Raw genomic sequence first — 24,673 nt, 5'->3', positions numbered from 1 at the left:
TGTTGGTTTAAATATTATATTTACTACCTATACCAATGGTAAGTTTAAATATCATACTTACTACCTAAACCAAGTATAGTTTGCTAGTAAGTTTTAAATACCAATACCATATTTAAAACTTCGGTTTAAATATCATACTTACTACCTATACCAATGCAAAGGACGTTTGGTTGGCCTAAATATCATACTTACTATGTAAACCAAGCCTGTTGGTTTTCCTACTCGATCACTTTCCTCTGTGTCAGCAGGTGACCACTTGTAGCAGGAAAAAGGAGAGGCAGATGGTAAACACTAACGGTTGTGGGTAGCTAGGAAATCTAAGCCCCCTCCGACTGTTTGTATGCTTGTTCTAAGTTTAAGAATTGAGTGAAGCAGACTCACTGTAAGAGTGTATGATTGAATCAGAAAGATATGTTGTATTTTAAGGTCACTGACTATAAGAACTTTATAACATCTGCCTTTTGCAGAATCTGTGGAAATTGTACCAAATCTTGGTACCAAATGATGATGCTATTGCGGGTAGTTAATTTTCTTGACTACATACATCCTGCTTTGCTAGTTTGATGAGTTAGCACTCATTGCTGTCTGCAGCTCTATCCCATAACTCTCCAGCTCTTTCCCACAACACATACACATAAAAGTACCAATTTTACCCATCTTTCAAGACCCACTTCCACCATATGCCTTACTTGATCTCCTAATTATAAGTAATGTGTAATCAGACAATTTAACTGTGCCTCTCCTTTGGCTCCTGTGACTTGCCATGGTAGTTATCTGTGTACATCACACAACTCTCTAACAAGACTCTCCTAGCTCCTTGAGTACAGAAACCAATCCTTTTTTCATCTGCATACCCCAGCTCACCAAGCATTCCATACCCTCCCCCCAACATTTAGCACGTAGAATATTCTTTAATGGCAAAGTAGCTGATGATATTTCAAGTCTGAACTAGATAACTAAGTATTAAATGTAATAACAAGTAATTAACTTGTATCCACCCAAAGTTTGCCCAGAGTACTTTCTAGGAAACCCCTCTCAATATACATAAGTAGATACAAATCTCCTTTTAAGGTCTACAGTTCCCACTGTAAGAGGGAGAAGAAAAATGGAATTGTATTATCTTACTGGTCCACTAGGAGCTAACACATCTGACAAGTGGCCTGTATTGTCCCACCTTCGGTCCCTCCTGTTTTTAATGAAAGTTATAAACTAGTGTCTCTCTTGACCCTCATTGAAAACTAACACCTATGAGTCAGTCTCAGGAAGTCTGTTGAATTTGTTTCCCCAGTATTCTTGCTTGAAGAAAAGTTCCCTAGGCTGAAGTAAGCCAGAGATTTAAATTAAAAAAAAAAAAAAATAGCTATGTCAGTTAATTTTCTTTTTCAATATAATTTCTGCGTGGAAAAGTCTCATAGTAAACTTATAATGAATTTTAAATTTGCTTTAGATATGTAATCTGATCATTTACCTTTCTAGAAGCACTTATAACTGCTGAAAGCCTGGATTCTTCATTAAAATAGTTTCTAACACAGCCTACATGTCATGGTATCTGTGTCTCAACTAGTGCTGACTTTGCTTCCTGTGCTTTAGTCATTTAAGAGAAGGCCACATGGCAAGACCAAGAGGCCAGATTTATAGCCAGTTCTCCTTTCTCTACTCTAAAAGGCATCAGGGCATATGGGATGCAGGGGCATATAGGTCTGCAGAAACCAATTCAGCTCTAAATTCTTAGGCAAAGCAAGTTTCAGGTGTGACCATGTGTGAACAGAGTATTTCCCAGGACAGAATTCAACTCCAGAATATGTAGTAAAAGGGAAACACACACATACACGTTCATATTTGGGAATCACATACTTTTCTTTCTTTCTTTTTTTTCCTGTAAGCTCTTCTGACTTAATCACCTCACCAGGAGAGAGTGCTGATTTCGAGTCTTTACTATGGTCTGTTTTCTCTTTGCCATTGTACTTTTGAGGTCAGTCAGTACATAACCATTATTTTAAAACCTTCTGCAAAGAATTTCATTCAGCAGTAATTACTGAATGAGAACAGTTCTAAGGAGCCATTATTTCTATTCAAATAATTTCTTTTTTCTTTCCCAAATAGAGGATAGAACAGGGCAGAGGAGGTGAGGCATCTTCATTTGTCTCAGGTACAGTCATCAGCAACCTAGGTTTCACCCAGATTCAGGTTCTGTATGCTTATATTAGCAGTGGTTTCATTAATGACGTTTCCCAAGAATCCTCTGACAGTAGGACAGTAGTTTGTCTCTCCATTTCAGAGTAAAAAATCCTAGACACAGAGATGTAAATTGACTTGCCCAAGTTTGTACGGTAAGGCTGCAGCCAAGGCAGGATTTGAATTTATACCATGGAAGTGTTCCTCTTGGTAAAAGGTCTGTTAGACTCTGTTACAACATCTGGAGGTGAAAATCATAAAGGTATCTATTCCCAGTAAGGTCTCCTTTTTCCTCAGCTATACCTATTACTCTGTGTGGTGCCAAAGTCCCACATGTCACCTGTAGTATCACCTGGTAATATTTTTAAGTAATTTTGTATAACAGTGGTGAGCAACTGAAAGATATATTTTTGTTCACTTCATGGTATTTTACTATCTCTTCTAAAAGACAGATTATATTTTACTAGAGATAAATATGAAATAGTGTTATTAGGTAGCTTAAATTATAATAAAAGGAAACAGTCACCATGTGTTTCTAAGTTACCTATTTCCAAAAGAAATCATTTTTATAACTGCATAATTTTGAGTGCAGTTGGGTAGAAAGGTAAGGAGAGAATACTATAGAAAAAGTCACTCATACCTGTTAAAAGGATGACGTTGTCTGTATTTTCCACCTAGGTACTTTAATTGAATATATCAGAATGCTTCCTGTAGGGTAACCTTTCTGAAAGGCAGAAGAAAGGAGACTGTAGAGTATAATATAAGCCTGTTGGAGCAGGGATGGTAGGAAAACCATTAGAATATTCCACTGTTTCACAAAGACTAATTTTCTAACATCTTTGTCTTAAATTTTGAATTATAGCTCGCATTACAAATCAGTTTATTATTTATGTCTTAGGAATTAGTTTTATAATAAATTGCATGGGAATATAACTTATGTTTACTGTATGAAAACAAAAAGTTTGGGGAAGGACTGAAGCAAGATTAGCAAACTAGAGGGGGCTGGGCACAGTGGCTCATGCCTATAATCCCAGCACTTTGGGAGGCCAAAGAAGGCAGATTGCTTGAGCTCAGCAGTTTGAGACCAGCCTGGGCAACATGCTGAAACCCTGTCTCTACAAAAATTACAAAAATTAGCCAGGTGTAGTGGCGTGCACCTGTAGTCCCAGCTACTCGAGAGGCTGAGGTGGGAGGATGGCTTGAGCCTGGAAGGCAGAGGTTGCAGTGAGTCCACATCATGCCACTGCACTCCAGCCTGGGTGACAGAGCAATTCTGCCTAAAAACAAACAAACCAAAAAACTATAGGGAGGGAGTTGTTGAACAGCAAAGAGGTAAAAGACTATAGGTAACATGGTACCCATAGCCTATTTTCATATTGTAAGGCAGTCTGTCTATTAAAATGTCCTTTAGAGAGCAGAGCCTACTGTGAGACTAATTTCTAGGTGTACTAAATATTTTGGGGCTTAGATATGCTGAGGAGTTTGATCTGAATTAATTGCTGCTTTCTTCTAAAAGGTTGGTAGAAATGGACTCTATACTGCCTCCAGCATCCCCTGCATACATGCACACAAACACACACACACAGAAAGTTGAAATTATGCAGATACCCTGATAACTTCTTTTTTTAATTATTATTATTATACTTGAAGTTCTGGGATACATGTGCAGAACATGCAGGTTTGTTACATAGGTATACGTATGCAACGGTGGTTTGCTGCACTCATCAACCCGTCATCTACATTAGGTATTTCTCCTAATGCTATCTCTCCCCTAGCCACCACCCCCCGATGTGTGATGTTCCCCTCCTCTGTCCATGTGTTCTCATTGTTCACCTCCCACTTATGAGTGAGAACATGTGGTGTTTGGTTTTCTGTTTCTGTGTTAGTTTGTTGAGAATGATGGTTTCCAGCTTCATCCATGTCCCTGCAAAGGTTATGAACTCATCCTTTTTATGGCTGCATAGTATTCCATGGTGTCTATGTGCCACATTTTCTTAATCCAGTCTATCATTGATGGGCATTTGGGTTGGTTCCAAGTCTTTGCTGTTGTGAATAGTGCTGCAGTAAACATATGTGTGCATGTGTCTTTATAGTAGAATGATTTATAATCCTTTGGGTATATACCCAGTAATGGGATTGCTGGGTCAAATGGTATTTCTAGTTCTAGATCCTTGAGGAATCGCCACATTGTCTTCCACAGTGGATGAACTAATTTATGCTCCCACCAACAGTGTAAAAGCATTCCTATCTCTCCACATCCTCTCCAGCATCTGTTGTTTCCTGACTTTAATGATCGCAATTCTAACTGGCATGAGATGGATACCCTGATAACTTCTAATAGCAGGTTAATTGATCATACTAGAGATTCTGAGTTGGCTATAACTAAAAGGCCTTATTTTGAAAGGATTACATTGGGATAACTTACTATTCCAGTGCAGCTTTTCAGGGAGTCAAGGCTGATAATAATAGCATCTTACCATGTGCTAGGCAATGGTCTAGCTCTTTGCATGTAATTCTCAACAACCTAATGAAATAGATATTATTATTAAGCTCAGTTTGCAGCCAGTGCAGTCGCACATGCCAGAGGCTGAAGTAAGAGGATCACTTGAGCCCAGCAGTTCAAGTCCAGCCTGGGCAACATAGTGAGACCCCCATCTCTTGAAAAACAAAAACAAAAAACTCAGTTTGTAGATGAGGAAACCGATTCACAAAAAGGTAAAGTAACTTGTCTTGCGCCAGGCTGTACCCATAACCACTGCTCTAATGCTAAAAGAACCACAGGATCTTATCACTGGGTGCTGGCTTTAGTTACTTGGCTCTTACAAAGTTTTGATGCCTCTCGATTCATTTGTGGCATTTCTTTATTATAACTAACCGAAAAGCATCCTAAGTTACCCAACCAGGAATCTCTACCAATATATGAGATTTAGAAGGTAAGAATTCTTTTTAACAAATAATTGGTTACCCAGCTCTAATTAGAAAGTGGAAAATACTCTTCTAGCAATTTGTAAACAATTAAGATGAGAAGATAGGAGATCCTGAGAACTTAATATACTTTGAAAAACTGTTTAGCCACATGATAAATTGTGACTTTACCCATCAGGAGACTTTACTTTGACAAGGTATATTAAATATGTAGTTGTTTTTCCAAACACCCTTGTAAGATAGGTTAGTATTAATAACCCTATTTATGCAGGAGATACTCTAAGCATAGAAAAGAATGTTAATATACTAGGATCTCATAGTAGTTCCAGAATCAGAAATACCCTTTTTGAAGTTTTATACTTAGTTGATAATCTTTGTAGTCTCTTACTTCTAAGAAAAACCGAACTGCCAGGATTTGAATTAGATGCTAAATGCTTTGCAAGCAAGTAACAGCATTAAACACAGAAAAGTGTTTTCCATTTTCACCTGGGACCTTGTTACCTAAAGCATTTTGTTTAAATAGTGTTGTTCCTTTAAAGAAAACTCATACCTCTCAAGGTTAGTGTAAGTCATAGAATCTCCCCATTTTTGTGTCAGCAAAAAATAAGTCTTATGCATAGAAGATGACTTGCTACTTTCCAGGTATCTTTCCATTTTTCCTTCTCCAGTATTTTCCTGTGTTTCTTTAATGAGAACATCATTCCGACCTCTGCCAGGAAAACAGGCAATATTTTTCCACAAAGGCAACTTTTTTTAGTTCCCCTTTGAGCTGGAGCAGACCTATACTGTAGTCTAAAGAATGGAAATTTTAAGTTCTTCTGAAATACTTCACCTACCCTTAGAAACTGGAAGGAGTAATTTTTAAAATTAGGCAATTCAACTATCGCCAAGCTACATATGCAAATCACATCAGAACCCTAAACCAGTCTGGTTTTTTTTGTTGGTTTTTTGGGTGTTTTGTTTTGTTTTGTTTTTTTGGAGATGGAATCTCGCTCTGTTGCCAGGCTGGAGTGCAGTGGCGCGATCTCGGCTCACTGCAACCTCCGCCTCCCAGGTTCAAGCGATTCTCTTGCCTTAGCCTCCCGAGTAGCTGGGACTACCAGCATGTGCCACCATGCCCAGCTACTTTTTGTATTTTTAGTAGAGACGGGGTTTCACCATGTTGGCTGGGATGGTCTCGGTCTCTTGACCTCGTGATCCGCCTGCCTTGGCCTCCCAAAGTGCTGGAATTACAGGTGTGAGCCACCGCGCTTGGCCAAACTGGTCTGTTTTTAACAGTTGAGCGTAAGAACGTTAGTATTCACAATTCTAATCTTAAAGCATGTAGCTTTTATGTGATCATTTTGATGCCTACTTCCAAGAAATACCCTAACATAAACCTCTTACTCTTTTTTTATTCCTCCTGTTCTCCTCCCTGATTCTTCTTCTCGTCTTCCTCTGAGAGATGTTGGCCCCAATTTCCTGAATTTGAGGACAAGACATTCTTAGAATGCACATGGCTTGCACAAGATGTCTGAGTTTGAGGTCATGCAGAAGGAGTAATTTAGCTTCAGGGTCCCTTGTGCACATAATATTTTATAAATTACCTACAAGGTATTTTTTCATATTGCATAAGTTTAAAAAGATGAGACCAATTAAATTTTTACTGTGGGCAGAGGGTGGGAGAGAAACAGAAGAGAATCAAATGTTGAGGGAGGAAATCAACTTCAGGAAACACAGAGTTTCACCGGGTTCCAGTCTTAAATGTTTGTCCTTTGCTTTTATAATGTTTTACACAACGTGTGTCAATGTGAAGAATGCTTTAATCAGCATCATTGTCATAATTATTTCCTCTCTGCTTTTAATAGTTATGCTTATTTATATCCCAATTAAGAATTGTCTCTGAGAAGTGTGATGTTCTTCATAATAAATTATACTCAGTTGGGTGTGCAGAGTTGGTTGATGTCATTATTCTGTTTTATTTTAATGCTCTTATGTTTTCTTTTATTTTTTTATTTTTTTTATTTTATTATTATTATACTTTAAGTTTTAGGGTACATGGGCAAAATGTGCAGGTTAGTTACATATGTATACATGTGCCATGCTGGTGTAATGCTCTTATGTTTAGCTCCCCTGACTTAACTACACATACCAGATGGTGAAAACAGAAGTGGAGGCAAATTAACCACCTCTGTCCTGTCATAGGAGAATCTGGAGAAAGAAAGCAACTACCATTGCTCATGGCTTCTTTCCCATTAGCCCTCCATGGGCGGACACACACACACACATACACACACACACCCCACATTCAGTCTTTTACAAGTTGTACTTTTCACTGCTCCCAAACACAAATGAGAATTCCTGTGGCTGTTGCTTTGCCCAACACATTCTTCCTTGCCTAGAATGCTGCCTTCCCTACTGATCGGCGGGGGGAAGCTTAGAAGCCTTGTAATAAGATAAACCTGATCCAGATCTCAGATCTACTACTTACTTTTGACTTTAGGCAAGTTACTTTATTTCACTGAGAATCGGTTTCCTCATTTGTAAAATGAAGATGCACATGGTTTTTATGAGGGTAAAGTGGAGGAAAAAATATAAATCACTCAAAAAATATTTCTTCCATTTCATGTAGTTCCCCTTTTATAAGTCCTGCCTATTCTTTAAAATTCAAGTTCTAACTACTCAAAGCTTATTCTCTGAAGCACGTATTTGGAACAAGTATTCTTTTTTTTTTTTCTCTTTGTGAGAAATTTAAAATGTGATGGATAAAGCTAAAATCTTTTTATTATTATTATTATTATACTTTAGGTTTTATGGTACATGTGCACAATGTGCAGGTTAGTTACATATGTATACATGTGCCATGCTGGTGCGCTGCACCCACTAACTCGTCATTTAGCATTAGGTATATCTCCTAATGCTATCCCTCCCCCCTACCCCCACCCCACAACAGTCCCCAAAGTGTGATGTTCCCCCTCCTGTGTCCATGTGTTCTCATTGTTCAATTCCCACCTATGAGTGAGAATATGTGGTGTTTGGTTTTTTGTTCTTGTGATAGTTTACTGAGAATGATGATTTCCAATTTCATCCATGTCCCTACAAAGGACATGAACTCATCATTTTTTATGGCTGCATAGTATTCCATGGTGTATATGTGCCACATTTTCTTAATCCAGTCTATCATGGTTGGACATTTGGGTTGGTTCCAAGTCTTTGCTATTGTGAATAATGCCACAATAAACATACGTGTGCATGTGTCTTTATAGCAGCATGATTTATAGTCCTTTGGGTATATACCCAGTAATGGGATGGCTGGGTCAAATGGAATTTCTAGTTCTAGATCCCTGAGGAATTGCCACACTGACTTCCACAAGGGTTGAACTAGTTTACAGTCCCACCAACAGTGTAAAAGTGTTGGAACAAGTATTCTTTGTTGTCTTGTATTTACTGTCTGCCCAAGTTGTTTGTCGATTTCTTGAGAGCTAAAACTCTTAAAGAATCCTCAATTTCTGACATAGTCTTGTTAAATATGGTAGCCTCCAATGTATAATAGTGGAAAATGGAAAGTGACTCTCTAAGCATGTGGTCCCCTTACTCTAAAGTCATTAAGTTGGAAAAGGTTTTGAGTCCATTACGTTTTCTTGGCACAGTAAGGGAGATGGCATTAGAAGTACTTCCTGAAATTGTGAAATCTGAAAGAGAGTCATCTGTCCAGAAAGAGACATCTTGTGTTTCCACTCATGTGGAGAGAGCTTGATTTGGTGAATCTGTACACACAGATAAGATGATTGATAGATAGATAGATAGATAGATAGATCGATCAATCGGTCTGTCTTTGAGACAACATTCTCTAAAAATTAGAGTGTGTTTCAATGTTCTGGTAAAGGAGAGCAGCTACTTACACACTCTTAACCAAAGAATTGTCCTCTAACAGGAAAGTTGTGATTCTCCACTGAAAATGCATTTTCATTGACAGTGTCCATGGAACACAAGGGGGAAAGAGGACACCTATTCAGCTTGCCAGATCAGCTAGAACTAACCAAGGATAGTCAAAGGAGGGACAGATGTCAGCCAGATTGCTGCCATGTTAGATATAACTATCTGGTAACATACTCCCCTACCCAGAGAATGACCATCAGGTAGAGCTGAATAGTGGAGGTTTGGGTTCACATTAACACAAAACTCTTAATACGATCAAAATCCTTTGACTCACAGATAAAAGTCGCCATAGAGGTCATTCCCACTATACATGCCAAAAGTTATTTTTATTGACATGACCAGAACTTGTTTTCCAAAAGAAACATTGCAAAACATTTCCGAAAGTTATATTGCAGCCTTAATTGTTGACTTTCTGCCATCCTCCCCCTTTAATTCTTTGGCTTTTAGTTTTTAGTAATTCATCACCTTTTGATATATCTCATTTTAAGCCATGATGCAAAAATAGTATTTTTCTCTGCTATAATTTATCTCAGACTTATCCAGGTATTAACCTGTCATTTCTCACAATAGAAGGAAAGCTTTTTGATGATACTTCTAACTTCAAGAAAATATTTCATGGCCATTATGAATGGAACAAGGTCTTGGGGCTTGATCTTTGTTGTTACAGTTGTTTTTCTCCTCCTACATACTTGACAATAGCCTACAGCTGAAACTTGAACTTTAGCGCAAAATCTTGAATCACAGTAATGATCTGGCTTTGGGTGCTGCAGCTCACTGATTTTTGTGTGTTCTGCTGAAGAAAAACCAGCATTGTCACATTTTTTGCTCTTCTTGATATTTTAGGACCTTGTACTATAGTACTACACAAGAGAGATATTTCTAATGTGCTATATCTGTGTCTCTTGTCATTGAGGTAATTGTCATGAGAAAACCCTGGACAACAGCCATGACAAACAGAAATATTTTGACAACTCACAGTCACTGGATGCTGCTGAAGAAGAGCCCTCTGAGAGAGGAACAGAGGAGGACCCTGTATTCTCTGTTGAGAATTCAGGGAGGGACTCAGATGCCCTTAGACTTGAAAGTAAGTTGATTTGACCTGAGCTGTGCTTCTGGGGAAAAATCAACTCTCAAGCTTTAAGCTTAGGCTTTTCTCTACTTTTAAGAATTTGTTTTCTTCTTTAACAATCATTATATTGTGGCATCATGAGGGTGACCCCTAGGTGGTGAGGCAGAAGACAAGCTATAGTGTGAAAGTGTTCTTCACACTTCCTTTGTTCTCTACCTCAGTGTCTTCTATTGCTAGAACAAATCTGATGATGTATCAGTCTTCTTAATGTTACTAGTATATATTGAGTATATCATTATAAAAGGAAGATAACTTGCTTTTACACTAAACCCAGTAAAATATGAAGATTTGGAATAGTGGGCTTACCTATTACGCCCTCTCCTAAGATTCCATTTTATGACCACATTTTGAGCTATATTGTACTAAACAGTTCTTGCTAAGATTATCGGAATTGCCAAAACGCATGACTTCTTTTTAGTATTCACCCACTTGACCACTTTACTGTATCTGGAACCATGCATAACTCCTCCCCACTTCTTGAAACTCTCTCCTTTCCTCTTGGCTTCTGGAATATCACTTGCTCTTGGCTTTCTTCTATCCACACACCATCTTTTAAAATTTCTTTCACTTACTCTTTATTCTGCCCTTTATTTGTTGGGTTATCCAGGATCCTAACTTTGACCTTCTATGTATTATCTCTTGGTGATTCAAATACCCTTGGCTACACCAATGTCTCCAGACCTATATTTCAGCTAAGACATTCTCTGCAACTCCAAATCTTATTTCCACTTTTTTTTTTTTTTTAGCGTACTCTTTATCTGGATGTGCCATAGGCACTTAAATGTAACATATCCAAAATTGAACTCCTCCTAATATTGGCTCTATTTTCTGAAATGCTTCTAATTTCTGTATTCCTGATCTCTCTTAAGAACATCACAACTCACCCAGGCACCACTGTATCCAGTCAGTCTCTCAGACCTGTTGCATCTGTCTCTCTTCATTTATTCCCACTGCCACTGCTTGAATTCAGACTTTCTTCATTTCTGCCTACACTATTGCAGTAGCATCTTAATTTGGCTCTCTAAATCTAGTCTTTTATTTTAGTCTGTATGTGAAGAAAGAGAATACATGTAATCAATACAGAATTTTAAAAGCGGAAACAACCACTGTTAACTAACTTTTTGTGCATCCAAAGAGTTGTTTCTAAAATGTAAATCTGATCAGATTTGCAAGTTACTTAATCTTCCTGAGCCTTTTTTACCTCATTTATTTAAAAACAAACCAACAAAAATGCTTTATAGAGTGGTTTTGAGTATTTAAATGAAATAACTTTGGGAAGCATTTATTTTATAGTGCCTGGTACTCAGAACCCAGTAAATGTTCTACAAATGTAGATATAATTGCATCTTCAGGAGTCAAAGTCTTTACAAACACGTACACATAGTACATGATCAGTAAACATCTGTTCAGTTAAAGGGAGCCATAATATATTTGCACAAGAATTGTTACAGGAAAGATTCCCTGTTTGCTTTTCTAGGTTATCTACTCAGAGTTCCCGGTTTTCTCTTGCTATACTGACCCAGCTAAAAAAAGGAAGAACACAACTGGTGGCAACGAATACTCATGATTATTGTTTTCTGCTCAGAAGAGAATGATTTCCCTACCTACCTTAATCCGAGTGATTTAATCTAAGCCTTTTATGCTTTCTGATGACTGGCTTGAAATTTTATGTCATTGTTTATATGTTAAATTGTAAGCATATCTGCAGCTTCCCAATCTGACTTCAAATCAGATCACTGCCTTTTAAAGAGAAACCTAGAACTGAAGACAGAATTGCCCGAGGCCCTATGGTGGTAATCTTTTTTTTTTTTTTTTTTTGAGACGGAGTCTCACTCTGTCACCCAGGCTGGAGTGCAATGGCACGATCTCGCCTCACTGCAACCTCCACCTCCCATGTTCAAGCAATTCTCCTGCCTCAGCCTCCCAGGTAACTGGGATTACAGGGGCATGCCACCACACCCAGCTAATTTTTTTGTATTTTAGTGCAGACGGGGTTTCACTGTGTTGCCCAGGCTGGTCTCAAAGTCCTGAGCTCAGGCAATCCACCTGCCTTGGCCTCCCAAATGCATGAGCCACAGCGCCCGGCCGTATGGTGGTAATCTTAATTTGGAACCAAGTTTGTCTAATTCCTTAGAATACTCTTTCTTTCTTGTGAGACAAAGGGACATATTCCTTCTACAGTATTGTTATTAAAGATAGTATGTGCCTTACTTGTCTTCAGAAGCCACAATCTTAAGTACTCTAGCACCCATTGATATTACTCATGCAAGACTTTCTGGAGGAAGATGTTGTCGGTCAGATTTTGCTGGCCATCTCTTTGAATTTGTGTTCTTTACCTCTTTCTATGGCTATGTTTACTTCTGTCTTGTTTTGAATCTAGCACTCATCTTTCCATCCTCTGCTCCCTAAACTCCTTGAAACTTCTCTTCTAAAATTGTTAATGTTGTTTCTTATCAAATATAGTCACCTTCTGTTAATCGGCTTCTGATATTCCACTCCCTCTCAGTAGTGTCCTCTGCAGCCATTAACTGGCTTCTGTTTCTACTCCAGGTATGATGATCCCAGTTTCTTCCAGGATAACCATTGTCATCTGATCCAAAAGTCTTTCCTAATATTGAGCTTAAACATGACCTCTCATTTCTAGTTTTGTCTTATGAGGCTAACAGCATCAGTCTTGTTTCTCATTAATAGCACATTCCCTTAGGCGTTGAAGATGGTTATTGTTCCTTCCTACCTTCCTTTCCTATGTCTTTGCTTCCCTTCAGTTAAATGTCCTCACTTCCTTGAATAACTATGTTATGGCATCTAGTCTCTTCATTGTCTTTGAAGTAATCTCTTTGGAATTTTTCAAAATCTTTTCAAGCCCGAATCTTTGGTGTAATATATCAGCTACTCTTCCTGCCACTGGATCCCCGTCGACTTCTTCAGTCTCTCTTCATTTAAAATGGTTTTGAGTACTTTTGCCAAGTATATTTTCTGTGAATGTGCTCTGCTTTGGACATCTCTTAAAGTGAGGTGCACAGACTTAAACATGAATCTTCAGATGTGTGTGGAACATTACAAGCTTCTTTTTGTTTTCAACAGGACTACATATGCATAGCTTCATGTCTTTTTTTTTTTTTTTTTTTTTTTGAGATGGAGTCTTGCTCTGTCACCCAGGCTGGAGTACAGTGGCACAGTCTCAGCTCACTGCAAGCTCTGCCTCCTGGGTTCATGCCATTCTCCTTCCTCAGCCTCCCGAGGTAGCTGGGACTACTGGCGCCCGCCACCACGCCTGGCTAATTTTTGTATTTTTTAATAGAGACAGGGTTTCACCATGTTGGCCAGGCTGGTCTCGAACTCCTGACCTCAGGTGATCCGCCCTCCTCAACCTCCCAAAGTGCTGGGATTACAGGTGTGAGCCACCGCACCCGGCCCGTAGCTTCATCTCTTAACACTTCTTCTAGTCCCTGTGATTCTTGATAGTACCTAATATGGCTCAGATACAAGTATAAACCTTCCCACTACCGTGGAATAGGCTTCATCTCAGTAAAGGATGTGAACTCACATAAACCTCACTGTGGATGCTCACATTCTCTCCAACTTCACAATATTTATTCTTTTTGCCAGTGTGAAAATGGTGCTTGGTAACGAAATCAAGAAAAAATAGGCTCTGTTTTCAGTTTATATCATACCATCTGTCTTACAAGCAGCAAGCCTAAGATTTACTTATTCCTCTTGCTTCAAGCATAATTTGAAACCTTCCGAGATCTCTCTACAATCCAGACCTTTCACCAAACCAGAATTCTGTATTTTCAGCTGTATGGGACAGTTGTGTAGGACAGTGTTCTATATAGGACAATATCTGAAGATACATTCCTCCATCCATTCTTGTCTAGACTGTAAGTTCCATGGGTTGTTACAACCCAGCCCTCAGCACATTGCTAGATACGGCAACAAACATTTTCATGAATTAATGACAAGTGTCTACAATTCCAACTCTTTATCCTGTTGCCCTTTCCTAACTCCATTGTCTTTATAAATATCATTCTGTTTACATATTCACAGATTCTAAACCTACAGTCATATATTAAAAATCCCAGTTTTTCACATTAGACTTAAAAATCTTGAAATCACCTATAGCCTATCCTATTATTAATTTTTCTCCATTAACATTTCCTTGTATACCTCTTTACCCTCTCTTTTATAAAAATTCCTTTTCCCTTTACCTTAAGACAAGCTACTTCTGTAACTCTTATAAAGATTATTCAATACCTTTCTAATTGGTCTCTTTGTCTTCTGTCTTCTCTTTCCTTGTCCAACACCCCGGTTCCAATACACAAACTGATTTACTACTCTAAGACTTTAACCTTTGTAATTTTTATGGCCCTCATCCTGTTATTCTTCTGTTTAAGAAACAAGAGGCTCCCTTTACAACAAATCCTCTTCATGACTTTCCCACACATTTATAACATCACCTACCTTTCCTCAGTATCTTATTTGTTACTATCCCCGTATACATTCTTTGTTCTAATTAATTTGAAATTGTTAATGCCCTCACATGTGCCTTTACTACCCCTGTATGTATGTGAGTAGACAAATGAGTCTATGCATACATGCTTTTTAAAACAAAAAAAAAATTGTCACTCTGGAAGGCTGGATGCAGTAGCTCACACCTGAATCCAATCACTTTGAGAGGCTGAGGTGGGCGGATCACCTGAGGCCAGGAGTTCAAGACCAGCCTGGCCAACATAGCAAAACCCCATCTCTACAAAAATACAAAAAAATTAGCCAGGTATGGTGGCCTGCGCCTATAATCCCAGCTACTTGGGAGGCTGAGGCAGGAGAATCACTTGAGCCCAGGAGGCAGAGGTTTAAGTGAGCTGAGATCACACCACTGCATTGCACTCCAGCCTGGGCGACAGAACAAGACTCTATCTCAAAAAAAAAAAAAAAAGTCCCTATGGTGAGTGATCTCCCTGACCCTCTACTCTTGTCTGTTTAAATCCTGTCTCAGGTAGTCCGCCTTTCTCTAAGAAGCATTTTGTCATTACATGCAAATATTTTTTTCCTCTTAAAAAAAAATTAATTGTTCTCTTATTATTTCATGTATGTAGTTTTCTGTCTCCAATTTGATTATAAATTCATTATATTTAATTTCTTAAGGTTAGAAACTTTCCTTTTTTTTTTGTTCCCACCTACAGCTTACAGAGATAGACACATAGTAGGCTGTCAATAAAGTTTGGTTTATTTTTTGCCAACTCAGAGCACACTTATAATCTACTTATTCCTCACCTGTGAGGAGAAAATATAAAAATATGTACATATTTAGTTTTGTTTTTTTAGGAATTGCTGTCGCCCCAACCCCAGCAGCCTTTGGAAAAGCTTAATGGCTACCAGCAACAGAAACCTGCAGCAAGCTCCGTATTCTCTCTTCATTTGAATATCAGTTTCCATTAATGAAAGCCCCTCTCTCTCAGAATTTTTAAATAATGATAAATATTACCATATGGTAGGAGCACAAGGAAGCAATAACCTTGGATTACTGGGTTTGCAGAACTCTTTGTAGCTAAACAGCATGAATTTTTTCCAATGTGTTGCTTAACGACAGGGATATGTTCTAGGAAATGCGTCCTTGGATGATTTTGCCATCGTGGGAACATCATAGAGTGTACCGTACTTACTTACACAAAGCCAGGTGGTATAGCCTACTGCACTCCCTTGTTATATTGTTTAGCTTCTTGCTCCTAGGCTACAAACCTCTACAGCATGTTTATGTACTGCAATACCGTAGGCAAGCGTTAACACAATGGTAAATATTTGTGTCTCTAAACATATTTAAATGCAGAAAAAGTACAGGGGAAATACAATATTATAATTTTATGGCACCACTGTGGTATATGCAGTTCATCATTGACCAGAACTTCATTATGTGGTGCATGGCTGTAATGCCATGTTCTAAATCCCTGAACAAGCCACAATTACCAACTGAAGATTATTGCACTAGAATAATGAAACTGGCGTTTTGTGAGGTATCAACCCAGAGCTCTCAGGTTTTCCTGTGGGTACGTGTTACAAAAGGAGACATTTTGTTATTTGTTCTTGTACGCTATCTACTTCCTAAAGGGCCTAGGGATGACTTTCATGGAATGCACGGTGTAACATCCAGCCAATTCAAAATAAACAGGAAAAATTAAGTAGTGAAGAATTTTTTAAAAGAAAGGCTTCTGTTAAGAAACTCGGGCAAATTTTGCCTGAGCTTCCTTGTTATTCGAGCTTAGAGGAGAACTCAAGAGGGCTATGTAACCTTCATTGGATAATGAAGGAAACATACTGAGTTCTCAGGGGAGAGAATTTTTGCTAGGCCATTACACTGAGAGTCTTCCATAGGAGTCTTTATATAAGAGACTTGAGCCACCTAAATAATATCTTGGTAATCATTTTAGAAAGAAATTATTGTAGTATATTGCTATTTCTTATATCAGCCATTAGTGAAAAATGGGAGCCTTCATGCAGAATTAGGTTAGTTTTCCATTAAACAAATCATTTTTCAGTTAAGGCAATTAAGCCAGCTATATGGTCTGGACACACAGCTATGTCCAGATATTTGAATAAACCTTGAAGAATCTCATATATTAAATAACATAATAAGCTTCATCCTTGCCATCTATGTTTTGAATGTAGAGCAAGTGGATCTTTTTTAAAAAATAGTGTATCACATACCTGTCCTCATGCTCACTAATAACAGAATCTCTGACTGCCTGCTGTCTAGCTGCCACTGTTCTCAGCCAGGCTTTTGGCAAACGCTAGATGACAAAGTTGGTATTTTATTATGTATTTTGAAGATGCTGAATGGTATTTTTATTACATTGGGCTATAGAAGTGCCTCTAAGCAGAGCCAAAACGTTTCTCCAGAAGCAGGGTTGGAGTCACCCAAGGTCTTGAATGAGTGTTATGTACCTTTTACTAACGTGCTGGCCCTTGAATTTCAGGTACGGTGGTTGAGGAGAGCAATGGTTCTGATGAGATGGAGAATTCCGATGAAACCAAAATGTCAGAAGAAATACTGGCTTTGGTGGATGAATTTCAACAGGCATGGCCTTTGGAAGGCTTTGGGGGTGCACTAGAGATGAAAGGGCGGCGTCTAGACTTACAAGGAATACGGGTGCTGAAGAAAGGTCCCCAGGATGGAGTGGCCAGAAGCTCTTGCTATGGAGACTGCAGAAGTGAAGATGATGAAGCAACAGAATGGGTAAGTTTGACAACTTAATTCTCACAAAATTGTAGCCCATGTCTTTCAGGGGATCTTAGTATGCAAAGTGGGAAGTTTCTGTTGGATATGTGGCACTACTTGGCTATACACTCCAGGACAGCCTTCACATTGGAATTTTATTGGGAGGAAGCATTTCATGTTACTTATGTATTGCTGGCTCTTCTGGGAGGCAGGAGGAAATGGGATGGGTGTGAAGCCACTGTCAGAGCCTGCAGACTTGGAACTGTCCAGTTCAGACATCTTTCTTTTCAGTTTCTTCTATAAATTCTTTGAGACTAGGTTATTTTGTTCATTTCACTAACCATTTTTTATTTAGGTCTTTAAGAATTAAACTCAAGGAGAGAACTTAACCTGAGCACAGTACTTGGTTATTCTTAAACTAGTATTCACAAATCATTGACAGATTTGATCACTGTTCTCATTTGTCCCTAACATGTTTCTGTTTCCCAGATTACATTCCAGGTCAAACGTGTAAAGAAACCCAAAGGAGATCATAAGAAAACTCCTGGGAAAAAAGTAGAAACAAGTCAGATAGAAAATGGACATCGTTACCAAGCAAACCTAGAGATCACTGGCCCCAAGGTGGCATCTCCTGGGCCACAAGGTAAATTTGAATGTCTAATATGCCAGCTTCTTGTTTTAGATGTCACTATCTCATTTCTCACAAAGGTTGTATTTGTAACTTGAAATAGTTCAGATGAGATGATAAAGGGGCAAAGTGGTCAAGAAACCAGTCTATCTTCTGTATCAATGAAAAAAATGTTCAAACTCTAAAACATTATGGAAATGAAAATTCCAGTGGATTTAACATGTGTAATAAATCATAAAGGAAGAAAAACTAGGTGAATATTTACATGCTCTTTCCATGTGGAAAGAACTTTCTAAGGCAGAGAGAGGGAAAGAAAATAATAATTCTGACACTGGAAAGTACCACAAAATAAGACAAAGGACGGAAGCAAAGTATTTTTTTGTAGATTATTTTTGTATATATTTACAGAATATGTGATTAGCAGAGGGTATCAATATCATTTAAAGAGCACCTACAAATCAATATGAAACACACAGTATTTCAATAAAATGCGTGCAGCGTACATAGGCAGTTCACCAAATACATACACACACACACACACACACACACAGATGGCCACTAAACTTGAGAAGATGTTCAACCTCATCAGCAATCAAAGGAGTGCAGGCATAAACAGTAAGATACCAGTTTTGATTATCAAATTGTTTTTAAATGTGTAACACACATTTTATTTAACTGAAGTGAATTTTGGGGTAGTCTGACTAGACGCATCAGAAAATTTAAAAATATACCAGTTATTCTACTTCTAGTAATTTACACTAAGTAAATCATCTTACAAGTGTCCTAGATGTAAGTAGAAAGATATTGATCATGGGATTGCTTATAATAAAAATTTGTAAACAACCTAAATGTTGTAATTGCCTAAATAAATCATAACACGTCTATGCTGCATAATATGCACTCAAGATATTGGTAATATAGTAAGTAAAGAAAAGCAATTTATAAAGTAGTAAATGTAGAGAATACGTTAATCATTATGCTATATTTCATCAACTACATTTTTTTCACATTTCAATATCTCTGAAATTGGAATACATCTTACAGTTGATAGTATCTTATATATTGCCACTGTTTTTCTTTCTTAAATCCTGTAAAATAATGTATATTTACAGTAGGCAGGATCTTAGATTTGATGAAATATGGTATAATAAACAAGCACATAGAAACAAAACTAGCAGGAAATACATCAAAATGTTATAAATGGTCATCTCTGGGTGCTAACAGCTATAGGTGATTTTTATTTTCTTCTGTATGACTTTTCCATTTTCTAAATATTTTACAATAAGCCTATATTACTTTTATAAACAAAAAACTAAAAATGTATTATAAAAGTGAAAACTAAAGCCGAATATGGTTGAGATGATACAAGAGCACTTAAGCAGTTTTAAATGTATTCAAGTTGGTGGGCCCAAGTAGGGCATTGAATGTACTTGCAAATGAGATCATGGAACCACTTATTGGCATTAAAGTGAAAAGCTCTAAAGCATAGAGGACAGAAATACTGGAGAGATTCAAAATCCCAATTTTCAAATTAGTATGGATTCTATTCACTGCTAACTAATCAGCTTCGTGATAAATCCTGACCAAGTTATAAAGCAAAGTATTAAATAGTTTGTGAGCCCATGGGGGAAAAATGGAGATCATTAAGAGCCATTGTAGATTTTCTAAGAACTAATAATAATGCTTAACTAATTTCATTTCCTTTTTTGGTTAGGGCTGCTAGACTGGAAGACCAGGAAAGTGCCATAGACATAATGTAACTGGATTTCAGCAAGGCATTTAACAGAGCCTCTTATGATATCCTTGTGAACCAGATGGAGAGATGTGGGCTTGAAGCCTTCCCATTGCCTACAGGATAAAATTCAAACTTCCTAGTGTGGTGTACAAGACCCTTTACAGCCCGCCTCTGTGTACCCTTCAACACCATTCTCTGAACCAACCATGCTCATGTTTTTACCTCAGTGCCTTTGCACATGCTGTTCCCTCTGCCTGGAATGCCCTGTGCCCCCTCTGCCCTCTGCCGTGCTAAAATATCACTCATCCTTAAACTTCAAAATCAAGTGCCATCTCTTCCTTGTTACCTTCAGGCAGAATTAGTTACTCTTTCCTCTGTGCAATTGTTCTATATCTTCGCTCTAGCTCTTTTCCTATTGTATTGTAATGATTTGTTTATGTTTACCTTCCTTACTAGACTGTGAGCTCAAGAGCAGGCCGTCTTATTATTCCTGTCTGTACCCCTAGTGTCTTTTATGGTTCTCAGCCCCTTATAACAGGTGCTCAATAAATATTTTTCAAATGAAATTATTAAATGTAAAAGAAAAATTAGATTTTTTGTGAAAATTATGGCTTATTTAAGTTATTAATTTAAACAGAGTTAATTTGAAACTCTTCCAAAACTGTTCCTTTCTGTTTTGTTAAAATCTCAGTCTAAACCCCTGCCTGTACCTCAAACAGTTTTCTACTGTTGGTAAATTCCTATAATATAAAAAGCGCTATACAGAACTAAAGTTCTCCTTCCTGCCTATTCCATAATAACTCCTTCAGAAAACCCTTCCCAGACAAGACAGTTCTGCTCTTTTCTTGGGGATTTGATGTAAGTAAAGGGCCCAGACCCAAAAGGTGGTACCTACGAAGGATATTAATAAACAGAGCTTTAAAATTTTTCATAGCTTTAAATAGCTTGTTGATTGGGAACATACACGTTAGAGTCAAACAGACTCCCAGCTCTGCCAGTTGCTAGCCAGATGACCTGGAGTCACCTAGTCTCTCTGAGTCTCTGTTTTCTCATCTGAGAAATGAGGGTTAAAACCTACTTCAGGCCAGATGCAGTGGCTCACATCTATAATCCCAGCACTTTGGGAGGCCAGGGTGGGAGGAACACTTGAGTCCAGGAGGTTAAGGCTACAGAAAGCTAGTATCATGCCACGGCACTCCAGCCTGGGCAAGAAAGCAAGGTGCTGTCTCTAATTTAAAAAAAGAAAAATGGAAAAAACTTAACCTCATGAGGTTAAGGATGTAAAGCACTTAGCATGGGATCTGAATACACAGGAAGTGCTCTTCGAATAGTTGATAACCAGGCTGGTTCTTGGACTGTAGTGTTGTGGTGGGGGCTGGGAGGAGATGATGATCTTTCATTAACATCATTATTCCCTGTTGCTCTTCTTTATAGTAGTGGTTCTCTCTACTGGGTGTGATTTTGTCCCCCAGAGGACATTTGGCAATATCTGGAGACATTTTTGTTGTTACATCTGGGGAACAGTGCTACCAACATCCAGTGGGTGGAGGCCAAAGATGATGCTAAACACCCTCCAATGCACAGGGCAGGTCCCTCAAAAAATTATCCAGCCTGAAATGTCAATAATACCAGGCTGAGAAACCCTGCTTTAGAGAGAAATGTTTCTACTAAGTTGGAGTTGTCTTTATAAAATCAAAATACAGAGGGGCAAAAATTAAGTTTGGTAAGAATGTTAACATTGAAGAATACCTTAACCCCTTATTTCATGTTGATCAATCTTAAATCTAGCAAAGGACTCATTTATTCTTTCTTCTCCACCTATCTTTACTCAGAGATGATCTTTAGTTCCATTGCATAATGACGAGATTTTAATTAGATCATAGATGGGGGAAATGCTAAAGACTACAGGAATGACTAGCACCTCCAAATACACCAATCCGGGTGAAGTAATCACCAGAGCATAAGGCCCTTTGGGTTCTGTTCCTTTGCAATTGCGTGGATTCATGGCATACTTTCCTTCCAGGAAAAAAACGTGACTACCAGCGTCTGGGATGGCCCAGCCCAGACGAATGCCTCAAACTCCGCTGGGTAGAGCTGACTGCCATCGTGAGTACCTGGCTTGCAGTTTCTTCAAAAAACATTGAGTAAGTATGTTAAGCCTCTCCCTCCTTTATGGCATTTGAGTCCCATTGAACCCAGCTGACTTTAAGAATGCCCTCTTAGCAGCTAGTAGAAGAGTTATCCTTTCTAGAGCTGAATTTTCAAAGGATGACCATGCTGACCATGGCCCCCAGGTGGACCCAACCCATTGTAGCAAAACAGTGAGTGTGCCCCCCTTCCCGGTGCCTTCACCTGTCCTTTGTAAGCTATCTAGCAGCCATGTATAACCTGCTTAGTTTGAATTGAAGACTGGATCCTCTCTATAGAAGCACAAAACCCATGGTTTCTCATGAATGTCATGCAGTTGTAAGGGAGCCAGAGCAAATCCAGGTTTGCAAACACCTACCAAGACATAGTAGATGCCTCTGATAACTGCTTTTTCCTCACTGGACACTCACTCTCTTTTGCTGGCCCCTTTTCTACCCTTTAGGTGTGGGAGTTCCCCAGGATTTACCACTAAGCCTTCTTATTTTGTAATCACTTCTAGTCAGACTGATCTACTCCCAAAATTCCAATCAACACAAAGATGTACTAACAGCTCCCAAACTTGAATCTCCAGACCAGACCTTTTTACAATGCCTTCAACTCATTTGTCTGTCTCCCTGACCTGTCTATATCGCACTCAGGCACCCCATGCTCAGGAAAACTAAAGTCATCATTTTCTTGCCCACTCTCCATATTAAAAAATTATTGTTTTGTTTGTTTGTTTTTTCTTTTCCTATTTTTAGTAAATAGCTCCAGCAATGTTTAGGCCAAAAACCTGGGAGTTATCCTTAACGATTTTCCTCCCTTGCTTTTCAAATTCAGCCTGTTACCAATTCTTAGCACTTTTACTCCCTGAGTATTTTTCAAAACCACCTACTTTTCTCCATCTCCATTGCTGCCTCCTCAAACCAGAGCATAACCATCCCTACATCAGTTCATCCAGTACTTCCTAGCTGGTCCTCTTGCTCTGTTCACTCTTGCCTCTGTTCAATCTATTCTCTCCACAGTACTCAGAATTCTTCAAATGTAAGTCAAATCATTCTTAAAGCACTCTAGGAAATTCTTACTGCTATTTAAAGTGGACCACAAAGCCTTTCTTGATCTGCTCCCTGCCTGTTTTTTCATCCTCTCTTTTGCCCTCTCTCCTGCCAGGGCTGTCACACGTGGTGTCTCCTTTGTCTGTGGCATTGTTCTCACTGTGGGTTCTCAGCTGGTTAATTCATACTAAACCTTCTGGCCTCAACTTAATCTTACCTCCACAGAATCCTTCACTAGTTACCCTCCTCCACCACAGAGGCAACATATATCCTCCTGGAGTGTACTGTCATTGCACCATATTTTATCTTTTATAACTTATCACGTGTAATAAATGAATCACTCACAAGAGAATGAACATGATAACAGCAGGGACTAACTATGTTGTTTTACTCATTATTATAGTCCTTGTATCTGACATGTAATAGGCTCTAAATAAATAATGAGTGAATGTTTGCCTAATAATTGTTAGACTTTTTAAATAGCTGCAAGTAAAACATGGCAGTGCCAATTTGTCATATTAGTGCATACGATAATCTATAATAGTTAGCTTGTATATGGTGGGAAAATGAAAGGAAGTACTTAGTCTTACACCTAAATACAATGTACGGCTGTATCTCTATAAGATTTACTGTCTAAGCTTTAGGTAACTTCTTCTGTGGGGAGGAATGTGCTGCTGTGCATAAAAGAAAACTAAAAGATATAACCAGTTGTGGGTATTTATCACCACTTATATCTTGGAAGAAGAAATCCTAGAAGAAAACTTACCTCATTTAAAATCGGGATAGCATGTTGAAGCTATGATGAGCTGATTGTTAATGCTGTCTCTCTTCTCTTCCCACCTACTCAAAAATTTCCCATAGCTAATGTGGTAATCTCCGTTTTTCAGCATCACAGAACACATAGATTTTGCCACCCCTATACAGCAGCCAGCAATGGAGCCTCTTTGCAATGGCAATCTCCCCACGAGTATGCATACCCTGGACCACTTGCATGGGGTTTCCAACCGAGCCAGCCTGCACTACACAGGGGAGAGTCAGTTAACAGAGGTGAGTGCTCGGCTTTGTTCAAGCGTTTTTTAGCTTCACGGTTAGGATGCACATTGATAGTGGAAAGCCCAGGTGACCAGGCCTTTGAAAAAAAAAAACGGGCTTTTTTCAGTTAGGCATCACCTAGGTGGATTTGGGCCAAGCCTGATTTCTTTCAGGCCCTGGGACTGAGCTTATTATTCTTTTTTTCTTTATGACCATGGAATTTTAATTCTGATTTACCCCTCAAGGGGGGTAGTTCTGCCTTGCCATCAAATACCGACTCTTGAGAAAAATGTATGGGGCAGTTAATTCTCCTGTTGACATTTTTAAGAAGGAAAGGTAAGGAAGGCAGACCCAATATATACCTAGCAAAGCGTATACCTAGAAGAATTGGAAAAACATGTCACAAGTATCCAACAGTAGAGGATTGGTTAAATAAATTTTGGTATAGATGTAAGATAGTATACAGTGGCACCATTAGAAAATATGTAGAAATATTCTTATTGACCTGAATAAATATTCACAATATATAATTTGAAAACATAGGTAACAGTATACAGTGTAATTCAATATTTTGTGAGAAAAAAATGTACATAGAAAAATATCTGAAAGACATATAAAGGTATTAAAAGTGGTTGTTAATACCTCTCTATATGTCTTTACATGTCTGAATGACAAGATTACACATAGTTTATTTCATTTACTCTGTGTTCTAATGTTGCTATAATGAATGTGTTTT

At 38.4% G+C, this 24,673-nt stretch overlaps 1 protein-coding gene across 3 annotated transcripts in view; it reads left to right on the top strand.

The window, feature by feature from the left end:
- The window catches only part of TTC17 (tetratricopeptide repeat domain 17), a 137,861-nt gene that overhangs the window by 69,492 nt on the left and 43,696 nt on the right, over positions 1–24,673 (top strand). The window contains exons 17-21 of one of the 3 annotated variants that reach the window (XM_054441666.2): positions 9,932–10,102; positions 17,119–17,378; positions 17,850–18,003; positions 21,747–21,867; positions 23,793–23,952. In XM_054441666.2, coding sequence (XP_054297641.1) covers positions 9,932–10,102; positions 17,119–17,378; positions 17,850–18,003; positions 21,747–21,867; positions 23,793–23,952 — 866 coding nt within the window. Of the gene's footprint in view, positions 1–9,931; positions 10,103–17,118; positions 17,379–17,849; positions 18,004–19,702; positions 20,311–21,746; positions 21,868–23,792; positions 23,953–24,673 lie in introns of those variants that run through there. The other 2 variants (XM_054441668.2, XM_054441669.2) reach the window with 2 other exon arrangements.

The sequence above is a fragment of the Pongo pygmaeus genome, chromosome 9 (genome assembly GCF_028885625.2).
Source record: "Pongo pygmaeus isolate AG05252 chromosome 9, NHGRI_mPonPyg2-v2.0_pri, whole genome shotgun sequence".
Taxonomy (NCBI): Eukaryota; Metazoa; Chordata; class Mammalia; order Primates; family Hominidae; genus Pongo; species Pongo pygmaeus.
The sequence above is the reverse complement of the archived record's forward strand: the minus strand, read 5'-3'. Positions and strand labels throughout refer to the sequence as shown.